The sequence below is a fragment of the Nerophis ophidion genome, linkage group LG22, assembly GCF_033978795.1.
Source record: "Nerophis ophidion isolate RoL-2023_Sa linkage group LG22, RoL_Noph_v1.0, whole genome shotgun sequence".
NCBI lineage: Eukaryota > Metazoa > Chordata > Actinopteri > Syngnathiformes > Syngnathidae > Nerophis > Nerophis ophidion.
In genome coordinates this window covers 17,959,194-17,978,704 of record NC_084632.1, presented here as the reverse complement: position 1 = coordinate 17,978,704, position 19,511 = coordinate 17,959,194, and the positions used below count along the sequence as shown (strand labels likewise).

Genomic DNA, 19,511 nt, shown 5'->3' with positions numbered 1-19,511 from the left:
TTGAAGCATGGTTCTGCATGATACTGGTAAAACTTGTTTCCTGGGGTCACACCTAGTGTGTGTGTGACTATTGTACGGACTTTAACTTTACTGTCAGACAACGACAGTCATCAAAGCGTGATTTCCCCACGTTAGCATTGAGGTATTGTGTGGAAAAACGATTGCTGTGGATAAACTACTTGGCTTAAAAGACGTTTCGCCTCTCATTGAAGTAGGCTTCATCAATTCATTCTCATAGACTTAGATTAGTCGGATCTAGTTGAGTGGCTGGTGCTCATACCTCAGAATAAATATTGGGGGTTTTGGTACCAGCCGGTGGACTAGTTCAGAACAATTTAAGTCTAAGACTAGATTTTCCAAGAAAAACAAAACAGTCCAGCTGAGATCGATTGAATGCTCTGAGATTACGATTACCTGGATGAATGAGAACATTCATAAACATGTTTCTAAGCATTGTGGGTCGGATACCCTAAAAATGGTGCGGCAATATGAAAGGTTGGCTTGTAAGGTTGCAGACCACCGCAACCCTTCTCACGTTTAACCTGAGATGTGGACAATATGGCCTCATACCCGCAAGCCTAGGCCTTCGGTCCACCATGAAAAGCCACAAGACAGACACAATCCTGCTGAAAGCACAAAAACAACTCTTGAAGGAGAGAGTAAGGCAAGTCCATTTTACATTTGAAAGCATTGGAGTAAAATCTGATGAAATACTCCTCAAATTGCATAATATCTTGCCTGACGAGTTCTGTGAAAAGGTAATGAATTTCACAATCAAAGCCCAACTTACACAACAGACCCAAAGTGAGACAAACAAAAGTTTCAGAAATTACAACTTAATAACACCTCCACACCGCAAACACTCATTTGGAGGCAAACAACTGGGAACTCAACTGATTATGAATCACATAATAGATGGATGAAGAATTTGTCCAGCAGAAATCTTACCCAACCAGAAAAACAATATTATCTAAGAAAAATATATGTCAATACTATACTTGGTAACAGATTTGTATTAAATGTTTTTTCACATGTTTGGCCTTTTTAAAGAATATATGCATCATAGCAAATAATGCGATGATGTCATATCAACCACGCCCATAACCACGCCCCCACAGGTATTTTGGCAATTTAGGGGAAACCCTGACATTAACAAAATAAAGATGTCTTACAGTACGATCATGCTTTGTCAGAGATGTTTTGTAATGTCATTCTGTGATATTTGCACATAAAGAAATGCTCGTACATCAGTTTAGGAATACGGGGTGATTTTTCTGGCCGGTTGAAACATTGTGTAAATACTTTTATAACATGTTTTGCTCAATTGCAGAATGATTAGCAGTCTCAATATTACATTTTATTAATTAATAGGGAAGGTTAAAAAATTGTCTTAAAGCAGTATGAAGCCACCCTGTTCTGGTTTACTAAGGGGAGATGACGGCAGACTGACACCAGAGGAGATAAAGTACTATTTATTATATATACAGTCCATGTATATATAATAATACCAAACAATACTGCTAAATAAACTAAGGAAATGGAGTGTATCAAACCCAAGTGTGTATGTGTGTTACTATGTGTGTAGATTAACTGAAGTGTGTGTCACCAAATGTTGACGAGAGCGAAAGAACGAGGCAGTCCATGGGGCAGGCAGGATCACGGGTGAGAGAGAGGCATCAGAGTCCAGGGGCGAGCGAGGAGTCGAGGAACGAGGGAGGCAGTCAGAGGACAGAAAGAGATCCGGGAAAAAGTGAGACGCACAGCTCACTAACCAGGTGACGGAGGGTACTGCGGGGACACGGGAGAAGACAAGGGGACAAGTCAAGCCACGGAGTGGAAACAAAAATAGAGCATAAAGCAGTCGCTTATGGCAGTGGTTCTCAAATGGGGTATACGTACCCCTGGGGGTACTTGAAGGTATGCCAAGGGGTACGTGAGATTTTTTTTAAATATTCTAAAAATAGCAACAATTCAAAAATCCTTTATAAATATATTTATTGAATAATACTTCAACCAAATATGAATGTAAGTTCATAAACTGTGAAAATAAATGCAACAATGCAATATTCAGTGTTGACAGCTAGATTTTTTTGTGGACATGTTCCATAAATATTGATGTTTAAGATTTTTTTTTTGTGAAGAAATATTTAGAATTAAGTTCATGAATCCAGATAGATCTCTATTACAATCCCCAAAGAGGGCACTTTAAGTTGATGATTACTTCTATCTGTAGAAATCTTGATTTACTATAATTGAATCACTTGTTTATTTTTCAACAAGTTTTGAGTTATTTTTATATCTTTTTTCCAAATAGTTCAAGAAAGACCACAACAAATGAGCAATATTTTGCACTGTTATACAATTTAATAAATCAGAAACTGATGACACAGTGCTGTATTTTACTTATTTATCTCTTTTTGTCAACCAAAAATGCTTTGCTCTGATTAGGGGGTACTTGAATTAAAAAAATGTTCACATGGCGTACATCACTGAAAAAAGGTTGAGAACCACTGGCTTACGGTACACCATGTAAACTAAGTTCCCGCGCCAATCCTTGGGTCCACTGGTCTCTTTATTCAGCTCGCCCTCATCAGTCACAGGTGTGCAGATTGACTGATCATGTGCAGGCTTGTAGCTGCGTGGGCGTGCTGCGCTCAGCGTGAGCGGGGACATGTCCAAGCACGCTGTCAGCGGATCCTCCGGGTGGACCCGCAAAGGAGAAAGACGCAGACACCCCCCCTGAAAATTACCTGTCTCGGGTACACTTATCAATGACGAAAATGTATACCTATCTGTGATAATTGCGATTAATTTTGAGTTAACTATGAACAAAATGCAATTAATCGCGATTACTATTTTTTTAGCTTGACAGCCTAAGTATTAATTAAATTTTGAGTTTTTTCCACAGGGCAATATTTGTCAACCAGTTGGGCCTTTACCTAATTGTGAGCAGTGCAGTAGCCTGCGGCATCGTCATGTTTGCTTATTATATCAACTGCGATCCACTGAAGTCCGGCATATTGTCTTCACCTGATCTAGTAAGTTCAGCTCTGCATTCTTCAGCATTGCCAACAAAGCACAAACATTACTTTCTTTTCATTGCTCTGTGAATATTACCTATGTTTGGGTGTCTCTGATTCATACTATGTGGTGTCAGACTCATAATGTCAATTTCCAATGTTAAAAGCATTAAACATTTTTTTTTCTGCAGTACGTGCCATACTTCGTGTTGGATATATTCAGGAACTATCCTGGCTTTCCGGGTCTTTTCCTGGCCTGCGCATACAGCGGCACGTTGAGGTATTTAAACCGTCTTTTTGGATAATGCAAAAATAAACACCATTTTAATTTTGGGGCGTACAGGTACAGCAAGCTAAAGTATGAATGTTAAAATTCAATCACATTTTTCCAACTGATGTACTTTGAATATTGAGTTCCCTTTTCTCCCATTTAAATTACATTTCTCCCATTTAGGTCATTTTTTTCCACTTTGAGCTAAATTTTCATCACATTTGATGTATAAATTAATTAGTGAATTCAAATGTTTAAACTGAATATTACATCTAAATTAGAGATGTCCGATAATTATCGGCCGATAAATGCTTTAAAAATGTAATATCGGAAATTATCGGTGTCTGTTTCAAAGTTATCAGTATCGGTTTCAAAAAGTAAAATATATGACTTTTTATAACGCCGCTGTGTACACAGACGTAGGGAGAAGTACAGAGCGCCAATAAACCTTAAAGGCACTACCTTTGCGTGCCGGCCCAATCACATAATATTTACGGCTTTTCACTAACACAAGTGAATGCAAGGCATACTTGGTCAACAACCATACAAATCACACTGAGGGTGGGCGTATAAACAACTTTAACACTGTTACAAATATGCGCCACACTGTGAACCCACACCAAACAAAAAAATGACAAACACATTTTGGGAGAACATCCACACTGTAACACAACATAAACACAACAGAACAAATACCCAGAACCCTTTGCAGCACTAACTCTTCCGGCACGCTAAAATATACACCCCCCGCCAGCCCCTAACCCCCCCTCACCTCAACCTCCCAAATTCCAAGCTGCTGTTTTGAGGCATGTTAAAAAAAATAATGCACTTTGTGACTTCAATAATAAATATGGCAGTGCCATGTTGGCATTTTTTTCCATATCTTGAGTTGATTTATTTTGGAAAACCTTGTTACATTGTTTAATGCATCCAGAGGGGTATCACAACAAAATTAGGCATAATAATGTATTGATTACACGAATGTATATATCGGTATCGGTTGATATCGGAATCGGTAATTAAGAGTTGGACAATATCGGACTATCGGATATCGGCAAAAAAGCCATTATTGGACATCTCTAATATAATGTTAAATCTAAAAAGTAAATAGAAACGTTAAATATAGATATTGAATGTACATGTTAAATATAGATATTGAATATAAATGTTATGCAAAGTAATGTGGGCGTGTCTGCGTGCTGAGAAGTGTGAAAACAGGATATTTGCATATATTTTTTTTATATTTTGCTTTACATTTTTGAGACATTTAAATTTAACATTTACATTTGATATCTATATAAAACATTTAGATACATTTATTTTTTTAGATTTATCATATAAAATTAGATATAACACACAGATTTAGATTAAAGTTAAAAGTAAAGTTAAAGTACCAATTATTGTATAAAACACACTTGGAGTGGCGAAATTTGAACGATCACCCTTGATCACCCCCTGGGAGGTGAGGGGAGCAGTGAGCAGCAGCGGTGGCCGCGCCTGGGAAGGCAGCTGGGGTTTGAACTCACAACCTAACGATCTCAGGGCGGACACTCTAACCACTAGCTCACAGAGTGGGTTAAACATATTTAGATTTAAAATATATAATTAGATATTCAATTTTAACACATATTTTTATAAATCATTTGGATATAACATTTAGATTTAACATGTAACATAGAAATTTAGATTTGACATTTATATGATAACATTTACTTTTATATTTAACATTTGAATTTAACATTGAGATGTGTAATTTATACCTCAAAAGTGAAGAAAATGAGTTAAATGTGGAAAGAAGTGAGCTAAATATTCAGCTGGAAAAGTGTCATAGGATTTACATTTGGCACCCCAGATTATTTCGACCACATACCGTAAAGGAATTTGAATTTCCCGTATCTGTCTTTGACAGCACAGTTTCCACGAGTATCAACGCGATGGCTGCGGTGACAATGGAGGACGTCTTACTACCTCATCTGCTCCACATGAACCAGAAGAAGCAGATCCTTCTTTCCAAAGGACTATGTAGGATGTTCCTCTTTACCGCGGTCGCTCTTTTGTTAAAAAAGCACAAAGCTCTGGATAAGAAGCATGATGATTACCTTATTTTTCGGAGTATAAGTCGCTCCGGAGTATAGGTCGCACCTGCCGAAAATGCATAATAAAGAAAGAAAAAATATATATAAATCGCACTGGAGTATAAGTCGCATTTTTTGGGGAATTTTTTTTTATAAAACTAGGGCTGGGCAACGATTAAAATTTTTAATCGAAGTTAATCGTACTATTTCTCCGATTAATCGCGATTAACTGCAATGTATACGCAAAGCCCAATAATGAATTCAAAAGTAGTGTGTAGTGCACCTTTATTGGAATATTCTCCCACATGAACAAAAGCGCCAAAACATTTGTTGTGCAAACACAATTTAAATCAGTCCTTGTTAAACAGTAGCAGTTAAATAGCATATTTTATGAAAATCAACTCAAAAAAATGTAAATACAAACATTTAAGCTTATTGCCACTGCCAGGGTATTTAAGCTATCCTGTTTGTTATGGAAAATAAATCTACATACAAATCTCTGAGCCACAATCATAACATCCGAACAGGCAATTTCTGAGGTAACAGCAGAAACATTTTTTTTTATCAGGGATCTTATGTTTAAAAAAAACTATATTATAGGTAGTGGGCTGTTTTAGGGAATTTTTGATCAAATTATCCGTAGTAGCAATATTAATATTGTTGTGTTTATTCTGCGTAGTGCACTTAAAATAATTATGACCATATCTAGGAATTGATATGATGGGAATTTTCCGATTGTTTGCTTGGTGCTTTGATAAACTGAACGCATATACATGGTACTATATTGTCATATTATGAGCCAGGGAAAAAAAGAACGACCCTACCCAGCATGCAACAGGAGTGACGAGCGGTATAGGTTGTGTCGCCATGACGGCATCTTGTATGTTGTGATATGCACGCTCTGAAAGTAAACATTAAGAACTCATCCAACACTCCTCGTCTGCATTATTCATAAATAGACAGACAACACATATACTCCGCTGCTTCACAGGCTGCTGGATGTAGCCGGCAAAGTATTCCCATGCTAGCTAGCCGGTCTAGCAAGCACGCGTCATTCAGTCCAAAACGGCCCGATCTATCCACATCCAGAATTGTCTGGCGGTCGTAAGTGATCCCGGAGTGACCACGCTGTAAGCCAGCCATGAAATTTGCAGAATTGTCCGGTATTTTTGCCAAATGTTCCATCTTTTCCAAGAGCCCCTTGACGCCGAAAAAAATCCGGGCGACGCCATCTTGTTAAGAAAAGGCGTTAACAAAATAAAAGCATGTAAACAACATACGCAAATGTGCGATAAAATAATTGTCGGCGTTAATAGATTGATGAGTTAACTCGTAATTAACACGTTAATTTGCCCACCTCTAGATAAAACCCAACACCAAGAATAGACATTTGAAAGGCAATTTAAAATGAATAAAGAATAAGTGTACGTTATATGAATAACCAACTGAGAAGGTGCCTGGTATGTTAACGCAGTGGTCCCCAACCACCGGCCCGCAGAATAATTTTTTATTAATTTTTTATTTTTTTTTATTAAATCAAAATAAAAAAACCAAGATACACTTACAATTAGTGCACCAACCCAAAATAACTCCCTTTTTCATGACAAAAAAAAACAGAATTCACCCGCTCCCTCCTCCACCAAATTTCACACTCGGCACAATGCAGTTCGAAATGAAGCGTTCTCCTGGCAACCTCGAAACCCAGACTGGTCCATCAGATTGCCAGATGGAAAACCTTGACTCATCAGTCCAGAGAATGCGTCTCCACTGCTCTAGAGTCCAGTGGCGACGTGCTTTACACCACTGCATCCCACGCTTTGCATTGGACTTGGTGATTTATGGCTTATATGCAGGTGCTCGGCCATGGAAACCCATTCCTTGAAGCTGTCTGCGTATTGTACGTGGGCTAATTGGAAGATCACATGAAGTTTGGAGCTCTGTAGCAACTGACTGTGCAGAAAGTCTGCGACCTCTTTGCACTATGCACTTCAGCATCCGCTGTCAGTTGAGCTCTGTCAGTTTACGTGGCCTACTACTTGTCAAACTGCGGACTTTGGGGTTTGGATTTTTTTTCATAGGCAAAGGAAAGTTGGCACGAGCAAGACGTTAGTGTAAGTACATATTTATTTTTAATACTATAACTAAAAAAATGCAAACAAAAGGCGCGCACAATGGCGGAGAACAAACTTGACTAATGAAAACAAAAACTAGCACAAAGGCATGACTATGGACAAAAAAACAAAACTCAATAACTGTGACATAAAAAAAACAAAAAAACTTATGTGGCATGGAGAGAATGATTAAACAGGCATGGCATGGCATGAAAGAAGTATAGGAAAAGTTGCCAGGCTGACCACCTGGCAACTACAGGTTTAAATAATGCAGGTGAATGAACAGGTGCGTGGCATGACAGGTGAAACTTATTCGTTGGCATGGTAACAAAGCAAACAAGGAAGTGTAGGGACAAGAACTGATTGTCCAAAAAACAAAACCGAACATGACCAAAATAAAACATGATCCCATAGACGAGACACCACTTGGTGGCTGAGTTGCTTTTGCTCCCAAACATTTTCTTACAATAAAGCCCGCAGTTGACTTTGGAATATTTAGGAGCGAGGAAATTTCACGACTGGATTTGTTGCACAGGTGGCATCCTATGACAGTTCCACGCTGGAAATCACTGAGAGCGGCCCATTCTTTCGCATATGTCAGTAGAAACACTCTCCATGACTAAGTGCTTGATTTTATACACCTGTGGCCAGACCAAATGATCAGGATCATTTGGATGGGTGGCCAAATAATTTTGGCAATATAGTGTATGTCCTTTAAAATAACGTTGTAATATAGTTGTATTTGTAAATTAAGTTGTTAATGTCCAACGTTGAATCCACGATGTGGTTTGCAAATGACCAAATTTCAACGGTCTAATAAATGTTGCAACCTGACATTGAATAAATGTGAAAAAGTACTTGGTTTTAACGTATTTGTGTTGGAGAATATTGGTTGGGGAAAAGAACCAATTTGGTCTAATCCACGTCAGAACCCAACATTGATTGAACGTCCTCAAAAAGTGTGTCGTTCTAACGTTAGGTTTAAGTTGCTCAACGTCAGAACCTAAGTGAACAAGTTCTCAGCGTTGTTTTAATGTTTTGTGCTTGCTGGGCACGGATTAGTTCCATATTTGCTTGCTGCGCGATTCCTGACAAAAAAACGCTGGGATACGAGTGCAGTTGAGGTTGGTTTTAATCAAGTTGTTTGAGAAGTATGCAGATGTTTGTAAATGTTATGATTGAAAAAAATGCGTATAGCAAAGCGCATATTAAACGTATATTAAAGCGGTCAGCAAAAGTATGTCAAGTCGATTCCTTCCTTTCTCCTATTTCCTCCTTCCTTTCCATGACAGGTGATTGAACGCTGCCTAAATACTTCCTGAATTATAGGCTGTACCAGCCTAGCCCGGACACATCCGCACACACACACACACACACAGTGAGTGAATTATATTTGTATAGCGCTTTTCTCTAGTGACTCAAAGTGCTTTACATAGGGAAACCCAATATCGAAGTTACATTTAAACCAGTGTGAGTGGCACTGGGAGCAGGTGGGCAAAGTGCCTTGCCCAAGGACACAACGACAGTGACTAGGATGGCGGAAGCGGGGAATCGAACCTGCAACCCTCAAGTTGCTGGCACGGCCACTCTACCAACCGAGCTATGCCGCCCCACACACACTCCTACACTTATAGCAGATGTTTTAGATACAAGTCGATATAATCCCATACCTTTTTTTTAAAGCTCCATTCGATATCAGATATAAAAAAATTAATTTGGACACCCATAAAATTGTATTGAATAACACATTGACTTTTTCTTGTTTTCTTTCAAGCCCTCATCTATGGAGCTGCATGCATACTTATAGCCGCGCTATCCTCTCTGCTGGACTGGGGAGTTCTTCAGGTAAAGGTAGCAATATGGTGCACAATAGAGATGGGATTTATGGCTCTTTGAAGGGAGCCGGGTCATGAGGAGCCACTCTTTTGAAGGAACTTATTCAAAAGACTGGATCGTTCATTATAGGTTTTTAAAAACATTTTACATTTTCTTTAATCAAGGAAACAATCACTGGTGCAGTTGTAAGTGAAATTTTAACAAATATTACAGCTGGTGGAAATTGTTCTGATATATTGACGGTAATTTTATTTAGTTTTTATTGTAAATATTTAAAGTAGCACATACATCCCCATGCTGTTTTTTTTTGTTTATTTTTTAGCTATACACAAAAAATCTTATTGGTTGTCAGAGGCTGTCACGTGGAAGGCAACAGTTGTAGCCAAAACCGTCAGGTATGGAAATAAACATACAGGTCTGGCTTTAAGAATTACAAAATTGCATTACTTGGAGGGAGTATGGCTGAGTGCACCCTGAGTGCTGCTTACGTGATTGTATCCTTGAGCCAGTGTTTAGTCTGCAAACTTTTTTTTTTTGCAAATAATAATTAACTTAAAATGTCATGGCTGCAACACGTGCCAAAGTAGTTGGGAAAGGGCATGTTCACCACTGTGTTACATCACCTTTTCTTTTAACAACACTCAATAAACATTTGGTAACTGAGGAAACTAATTGTTGAAGCTTTGAAAGTGGAATTCTTTCCCATTCTTGTTTTATGTAGAGCTTCAGTCGTTCAACAGTCCGGGGTCTCCACTGTCGTATTTTACTCTTCATAATGCGCCACACATTTTCGATGGGCGACAGGTCTGGACTGCAGGCGGGCCAGGAAAGCACCCACACTCTTTTTTTTACGAAGCCACGCTGTTGTAACACATGCTGAATGTGGCTTGGCATTGTCTTGCTGAAATAAGCAGGGGCGTCTATGAAAATGACGGTGCTTAGATGGCAGCATTTGTTGTTCCAAAACCTGTATGTACCTTTCAGCATTAATGGTGCCTTCACAGATAAATAAATAAATAAATGGGTTGTACTTGTATAGCGCTTTTCTACCTTCAAGGTACTCAAAGCGCTTTGACACTACTTCCACATTTACCCATTCACACACACATTCACACACTGATGGAGGGAGCTGCCATCCAAGGCGCCAACCTTGCTCAGGACACAACGGACGTGACGAGGTTGGTACTAGGTGGGAATTGAACCAGGGACCCTTGGGTTGCGCACAGCCACTCTTCCACTGCGCCACGCCGTCCCTAAGTGTGTAAGTTACCCATACCTTAGGCACTAATGCACCCCCATACCATCACAGATGCTGGCTTTTGAACTTTGCATCGATAACAGTCTGGATGGTTCGCTTCCCCTTTGGTCCGAAAGACACGATGTCGAATATTTCCAAAAACAATTTGAAATGTGGACTCGTCAGACCACGGAACAATTTTCCACTTTAAATCAGTCCATCTTAGATGATCTTGGGCCCAGAGAAGCCGGCGGCATTTCCGGGTGTTGTTTATAAATGGTTTTCGCTTTGCATAGTAGAGCTTTAACTTGCACTTACAGATGTAGCAACAAACTGTATTTAGTGACAGTGGTTTTCTGAATTGTTCCTGAGCCCATGTGGTGATATCCTTCAGAGATTGATGTCGGTTTTTGATACAGTGGTCATGGTCATTCAATGTTGGTTTCCGGCCATGCCGCTTACGTGGAGTGATTTCTTCAGATTCTCTGAACCTTTTGATGATATTATGGAGCGTAGATGCTGAAATCCCTAATTTTCTTGCAATTGCACTTTGAGAAATGTTGTTCTTAAACTGTTTGACTATTTGCTCACGCAGTTGTGGACAAAGGGGTGTACCTCGCCCCATCCTTTCTTGTGAAAGACTGAGCATTTTTTGGGAAGCTGTTTTTATACCCAATAATGGCACCCACCTGTTCCCAATTAGCCTGCACACCTGTGGTATGTTCCAAATAAGTGTTTGAAGAGCATTCCTCAACTTTATCAGTATTTATTGCCACCTTTCCCAACTTCTTTGTCATGTGTTGCTGGCATCAAATTCTAAAGTTAATGATTATTTGCAAAAAAAAATTTTTTATCAGTTTGAACATGAAATATGTTGTCCTTGTAGCATATTCAACTTAATATTGGTTAAAAATGATTTGCTAATAATTGTATTCTGTTTGTATTTACATCTAACACAATTTCCCAACTCATATGGAAACAGGGTTTGTATATATGTGTGTGTGTGTGTGTGTGTGAATATATATATATATATATATATATTTGTGTGTGTGTGTATATAGATATATATATGTGTATATATACATATATGTGTGTGTGTGTGTATATAGATATATATATGTGTATATATATACATATGTGTGTTTGTGTAAGCGTATATATATATATATATATATATATATATATATATAATGTACGTATGTATCATTGTTCCGAACCGTTTTTATGCTTTATAAATGGCACTCATTGGCGAGTGTGAATTGTGTAAAGATGCTACATTTGGTTAGTTAGTTTGCAGGACAATGGAAAAATAACAAAGTTGATTATCGGTTATTGACTATTAATTATATGATTGAGTGTTGGAGGCAGAGACAAACAAATGAAAATGCAATAACGCAGGAATGCATTTATTCCCGGAGGAATAAATATCACACGTTAGTTGAAAGGGATGACAGTAACACACACAAGACAACTAGATACAAATTTTAGTTTTTCTGTCCTTAACTCTTGTACAATTTGAAAGCAGTGATTGTGCTCTCTCTCCTCAGGGGTCTTTTACTGTCATGACTGTAATCAGTGGTCCATTACTGGGCGTGTTCATCTTGGGGATGTTTGTTCCTGCAACAAACAGACTGGTGAGTTTTATCATTTCTCTCGGATCATTTTGCATTTTTATGTGCAGATGGAATATTAGTATTACGTCATTGATAGTAGGGGTGTCCCGATATAACAGTTTCACTTCCAATACGATGCCGATATTAGAGCCTCGAGTATGGGGCGATAATGATGTTAATCAAATACGGTATCGGCAAGAATTATTTTGTAGGGTGGAATGTTAGAAGAGGTTTGATCATGTGAAATGGTAGGTATCAAAAACACTACCCATTTTTTGAATACATGCTTTTGAAGTGGAGTGTTAATTTTTTTGGCGACGCCTAGTGGTCACAATAATTCATTACACAGGAAGGAGAATGATCCAAACACTTTTGTTACTGGACATTTTCTAATTGTTGTAGAGATAAGTAATATGCAAATTGTTTATATCGACAAATGTGACGGCAATATTTACACTGCAATATTGCTCAATTAAAGATATGTATGTCTACCTTGTTTGCAAGTGTGTGCTTAGCTGTCGTGTAGCATCCAGAATAACCTACCACATTTACCTTTTGTAAATGACAACTCAAATATGACAAAAAAAATTAAAAACCTTTCGGGTTTATGAACATTTTAATCACATTTTGAATTGTACATTTGGACCTTGTTTGTTTCAGGGGGCATTCTCAGGATTATTATTGGGTTTCTGTGCATCTCTGTGGCTGGCTGTTGGTTCTATTCTCTACCCGCCCAGCGAGGCGACCATGGGTGTGCTGCCAAGTTACGTGGACCAGTGTGAACCTGGAATCCTGAATGACACTCAACATCATCTGCACTCCATCTCAACACCACTTCTCCCCAACAACCCCAGGTCAGTGACATCCAGAAGTGTTTCTATGGAATTAAATGACATATCCGTTATATTAAAGATATCAATAAAGTAAGGATATTTATTCTGTTGTTATATCTAGGGGCCTGCATGATTTCTACGCCATATCCTATCTCTATTTTGGTGTCGTGGGAACAAGTGTGGCTGTCCTGGTTGGGATATTTGTGAGCTTTGCATCAGGTGAGTAGACAAAGACGCCGAGACACGTTCATTCATGAATCATTTTCTCCTTGAGCAACGGGGGCCCCAAAGGCAGGCCTCGTGTTACGTTTCATTGTCAGGCCGTTGCGGGGTCATGTGCACACTCTCAGAATTAATAATACCGTACAAAAGACAACAAGAGCTTGTTATGTAGGAGAAGATTATGTACATAAAGTCATACATTGTTACACTGGTCAGTGTGTTTTTGGTCGTTGAATTTCCCTTTCATGAATGGTAATTGGATAAAAAAGAAAAACACTGGTTTATCTGAATTTTATTTTGAAATACAAAAAATGTTACGCAATAAACCAAGTGTTTCTTTTTCCGTGTTGAAGAGGAATAACCACTTCCAAAAAAAGGATTGGATTTTAGTAAGCCAAAGAGGTTCATTGGGTCTTCAAAAATACATGAAATTATTTTTGTGTGTTTACTTTCGTACATGACGGTTTCTGGTACAACTGTTGCCTTCCTCAGTGCTTGTCACGTGATGTCACCTTCTTTGGCGCCCCAGCACCCAATGCGGCGTCTACTCATATATATGATGTCCATGCTGAGAGCAAGCCTGGGGCCCATATGCTAATAAAGCTAAACTATATAGCTGGCTTGAAATAACACCAATAAGCAGAGGTGGGTAGAGTAGCCAGAAATTGTACTCAAGTAAGAGTACTGTTACTTTAGAGATTTATTACTCAAGTAAAAGTAAGAAGTAGTCACCCAAATATTTACTTGAGTAAAAGTAAAAAGTATGTTGGGAAAAAACTACTCAAGTACTGAGTAACTGATGAGTAACCTGTTTGTTTAATGATTACGGCAACAAATAATGCACAAAAACATAAAAATAGCAATGAGCAAATTCACAGCCAGGAATATCTCTTAAGCAACTAAAACAATATTATATATTAAATAATAATACATTAAAATAAAATAAAAATTAAGGCAAATTGAGCCACAATAACTTAACAGCACCATAGGCTCAGTAGGCATTGATTGATTGATTGATTGATTGAAACTTGTATTAGTAGATTGCACAGTACAGTACATATTCCCTACATCCATCCATCCATCCATTTCCTACCGCTTATTCCCTTTCGGGGTCGCGGGAGGCGCTGGCGCCTATCTCAGCTACAATCGGGCGGAAGGCAGGGTACACCCTGGACAAGTCGCCACCTCATCACAGGGCCAACACAGATAGACAGACCACATTCACACTCACATTCACACACTAGGGCCAATTTAGTGTTGCCAATCAACCTATCCCCAGGTGCATGTCTTTCCCTACAATTGACCACTAAATGTTAACACCCCAATAAGTTTTTTAACGTTAATCAATTACTTAATAAATGACCAAGTCGAGGTGATCTACCTCATATATACATATACATACACACATATCATATACATACATACATGCCTTTATACATACAGTATATAATTTATATTTATTTATTTTGCCGTTTTTGTTCACATGTTAAAGGTGTTTTAGTGAATATACATGCATGTTTAACATATAGATTCCTATCTTTAATGAAGACAAAAATATAAGTTGGTGTATTACCTGACAGTAGTGCTGATAACGTCCCGGTTTTCAAATGGAGGAGAAAAAAAGTTCCTCCTTCCTGTCTAATACATCATGAAAGTCGTTGGTTTTTGGCATCTTATTTGTTCAGCTTCCATATTCGTTTTTATACACTTTACAAGAAATACATTGGCGGCAAACTCCGTAGCTTGCTGGCTCGTTTGCTCTGGCTTTCGGAGACTCTTATTTTGTTGGCGCAGGCGCGATGGAGGGGCACTTTTATTGTGAAGACAGGAACTGTGCGATCAGTTTTTGCCTTAGGGTTGGAAGTACGGTTGAAATAAAAAGTGTCTTTTTTCGTTTACACTTTTGATTGATTCATTGATAGATTGAAACTTTTATTAGTAGATTGCACAGTACAGTACATATTCCGTACAGTTGATCACTAAATGGTAACACCCCAATAAGTTTTTCAACATGTCGGGTTCTTCGTGTGACGGTCACGTGACCACCTGGCTCTGTTTGATTGGTCCAACGTCACCAGTGACTGCATGTGATTGGTAAAACGCAGGCATGCGTTGTTCCTACTTTGAATGCGTGTCTGACAAAATCAAAACAAACAAAGCGTGCATTTACAGATCGATAAAAAAAAAAGTAGCGAGTAGCGACCTGATTGCAGATAAATGGAGCAGAGTAAAAGTAGCGTTTCTTCTCTATAAATATACTCAAGTAAAAGTAAAAGTATGTTGCATAAAAACTACTCTTAGAAGTACAATTTATCCCAAAAGTTACTCAAGTAGATGTAACGGAGTAAATGTACGTTACTACCCACCTCTGCCAATAAGTTATAGTGTGTCTATATATACATATATATATATATATATATATATATATATATATATATATATATATATATACTGTACATATACATGTATATATACACAGATACTGTACATGTATATACAGGGGTATATAAGGGACGGCGTGGCGCAGTGGAAGAGTGGCCGTGCGCAACCCGAGGGTCCCTGTTTCAAATCCCACCTAGTACCAACCTCGTCACGTCCGTTGTGTCCTGAGCAAGACACTTCACCCTTGCTCCTGATGGGTGCTGGTTGGCGCCTTGCATGGCAGCTCCTTCCGTCAGTGTGTGAATGTGTGTGTGAATGGGTAAATGTGGAAGTAGTGTCGAAGCGCTTTGAGTACCTTGAAGGTAGAAAAGCGCTATACAAGTACAACCCATTTATTTATATATATATATATATATATATATATATGCTGTATATATAGACACACACGTATGTGTGTATATACATTATATATATATATACACATGTATGTGTATATATATATGTATATATACATATATATATATATACATGCATGTGTATATCTACAGTATGTATATATACAGTATGTATATATACATATATGCATGTATGTATATATATGTATATACCCCTGTATATACATGTATGTGTGTATATATACATGTATATGTACAGTATATATATATATATATATATATATATATATATATATATTCATACATACATACATACGTGTGTGTGTGTATATATATATATATATACACATACGTGTGTGTGTGTCTATATATATATATATATATATATATATATATATATATGCTGTATATATAGACACACACGTATGTGTGTATATACATTATATATATATATACACATGTATGTGTATATATGTATATATACATATATATACATGTATGTGTATATCTACAGTATGTATATATACATATATATATATACAGTATGTATATATACAGTATGTATATATACATATATACATGTATGTATATATATGTATATACCCCTGTATATACATGTATGTGTGTATATACATGTATATGCACAGTATATATGTATATATATATATATTCATACATACATACATACATGTGTGTATATATATATATATATATATATATATATATACACATACGTGTGTGTGTGTGTCTATATATATATATATATATATATATATATATATATATATATATATATATATATGTATACACATACGTGTGTGTGTGTCTATATATATATATATATATATATACATATATATATATATATATATATATATACATGTATGTATGTGTGTATAAATGTGTCACCGACGTCCCACTGGGTGTGAGTTTTCCTTTCCCTTATGTGGGCCTACCGAGGATTTCGTAGTGGTTTGTGTTGTGGTTTGTGCAGCCCTTTGAGACACTAGTAATTTAGGGCTATATAAGTCAACATTGATTGATTGATTGATATGTATGTATATATATATACATATATATATATATACACATATATATATGTACAGGTCACACTGAGGGTGGCCTTATAAACAACTTTAACACTGTTACAAATATGCGCCACACTGTGAACCCAAACCAAACAAGAATGACATCCACATTTCGGAACACAACAGAACAAATACCCAGAATCCCTTGCAGCACTAACTCCTCCGGGAGCTACAATATACACCCCCCGCCCACCTCAACCTTCTCATGCTTTCTCAGGGTGAGCATGTCCCAAATTCCAAGCTGCTGTTTTCACTTTTTGACTTCAATAATAAATATGGCAGTACCATGTTGGCATTTCTTTCCATAACTTGAGTTGATTTATTTTGGAAAACCTTGTTACATTGTTTAATGCATCCAGCGGGGCATCGCAACAAAATGAAGCATAATAATGTGTTAATTCCACGACTGTATATATCGGTATCGGTTGATATCGGTATAGGTAATTAAGAGTTGGACAATATCGGAATATCGGATATCGGCAAAAAAAAGTCATTATCGGACATCTCTAGTGACAATGGACAATGGACCACAATGGAAACAAGCCTTTTGGCTTTTTGTGCCATCCATTTGCCTTTTTAAAGCATTACATGAATTCAATTATTTAAGATGTCAATAAACTTCTCAATCAATCAATCAAACACAAAATGTCAACTGTAGAGGACCCTTGTTCTCCAAAATATACAAAATAAGGCTTAATAGTGAAGGGAGAAGTCTGGTCCCCTGGTTCATAGCTTGCTGGAAATGTGGGCCCCAAAACAATTTAGTTGAATATCCCTGACTTACAGTATTAACACCTTTTAGGGCGCAACATAAAAAGACACCATTAACTTTACACTACTGCCATCTAACGTCTTGGACTTGGATGGCATACAGGGGCGGTATACTGTAGCTCGGTGGGTATAGTGGCCGTGCCAGCAACTTGAGGGTTCCAGGTTCGATCCCCGCTTCCACCATCCAGGTCACTGCCGTTGTGTCCTTGAGCAAGACACTTTACCCACCAGCTCCAAGAGACACCCACGCTGGTTTAAATTTAACTTAGATATTGTGTTTCACTATGTAAAAGCGCTTTGAGTCACTAAAGAAAAGGCGCTATATAAATATAATTAACTTCAGTTGCAACTGAAATTGCAACTTAATATTATACTTGCTAATGATAATATCATGATGATGTAACAACTGGAGAGCAATTATCATATTATGCTCATTTCTAAATGTTGCAATAAAAAATTTATTTTTAAATCTCAAACAATTCATATTCATCCACACACAAAAAAGTACACAGAATTGGTACCGTTAAGTACCAGTATCGGTACCCTGGTACCAGACATTTGTGCCGTATCAGTTCAAATGTGAATGTAGGGGAGTAAACTTTTGAATTCACATTTACTGTAAATATTGTGTTTCATTTAGAGTTTGTATACAAATAATTTTATATTTGTTCAAATTTTAGGCTATATTTTTTTATTTGTTTTGTTGATGAAATTAAATGTATAGTAAAGCTGATTCACATAAAGTTTTTATGTAGCCTGTGTACTTTTTATCGTGCCATAACTTACGGAATATTTACAGTGAAAACTGATTACATTTATAATATTCTAAACTTGACTTTTTGTCATGTGTATATCACGCTACTAGAACAATTTTTACACAAAATAACTAAGGAATTGCAACAAAATACATTGTTACAATACAATACAATGACTGCAGCATGGAAAAAGATTACAACTACATTTTCTGAATTACCATGATTTGATTAATGTGGACCCCGACTAAAACAAGTTGAAAAACATATTATTGTGTTACCATTTAGTGGTCATTTGTACGGAATATGTACTGTACTTTGCAATCTACTAATACATTTCTCTATTAATCAATCAATCTTTGAATATTTACCACCTATAGAGTAAGAATTGATTAACTTTGGAACTACTCCGATCCAAAACAACCAAAAAGGAATATTTTCCTTGATAAAATCTCATGTAAATGATAACTTTCAATTAAAGTGGTGATTTACTATCACATTGTAGTCAAGCAAAGCTAAACATTTTTCTCAACATGCAGGACCAACAAAGAGAGCTGATCTTAAAGATGGTTTATTGTGGTGGGACCTGGGTAAAAAGCAGGAGGACCCCCCGGCAGAATGCAAGGTACGTGGACACATGACGCCGAGTGCACCACAGTACACATACCGTCATTATCTTTGGTATTTGACATGCCTTGTGAAGTGTATTTACAGTCATGACTCAATGCCTACATGTACTTGTAGGTTTGTTTTTAAGACCGGAATACATTAGAACCTGCTTACCGTATTTCCTTGAATTGCCGCCGGGTATACAGCATAGTATGCGTCTGCCTAGAGTTACTGCCGGGTCAAATTCGTTCCGCAAAATAATTAGCACATGCTTAGCATTACCGCCGGCTCAGGAT

At 37.4% G+C, this 19,511-nt stretch overlaps 1 protein-coding gene and 1 long non-coding RNA gene across 5 annotated transcripts in view; one reads left to right on the top strand and one right to left on the bottom strand.

Moving 5' to 3' along the window:
* The window catches only part of slc5a5 (solute carrier family 5 member 5), a 58,088-nt gene that overhangs the window by 36,213 nt on the left and 2,364 nt on the right, over positions 1 to 19,511 (top strand). For 3 of the 4 annotated variants that reach the window (XM_061883354.1, XM_061883356.1, XM_061883355.1), the window contains 8 exons: positions 2,909 to 3,038; positions 3,212 to 3,300; positions 5,201 to 5,313; positions 9,252 to 9,322; positions 12,098 to 12,184; positions 12,824 to 13,017; positions 13,118 to 13,215; positions 19,146 to 19,231. In XM_061883354.1, the coding sequence (XP_061739338.1) occupies positions 2,909 to 3,038; positions 3,212 to 3,300; positions 5,201 to 5,313; positions 9,252 to 9,322; positions 12,098 to 12,184; positions 12,824 to 13,017; positions 13,118 to 13,215; positions 19,146 to 19,231 (868 nt within the window). Of the gene's footprint in view, positions 1 to 2,908; positions 3,039 to 3,211; positions 3,301 to 5,200; positions 5,314 to 9,251; positions 9,323 to 12,097; positions 12,185 to 12,823; positions 13,018 to 13,117; positions 13,216 to 19,145; positions 19,232 to 19,511 lie in introns of those variants that run through there. The other variant, XR_009803678.1, reaches the window with a different exon arrangement.
* LOC133540609 (uncharacterized) lies at positions 11,936 to 15,010 on the bottom strand. Its single transcript, XR_009803679.1, has 2 exons — positions 14,792 to 15,010; positions 11,936 to 12,167 (listed from the first exon to the last, which is right to left on the bottom strand). It is a non-coding gene; the product is annotated as an uncharacterized LOC133540609 (long non-coding RNA).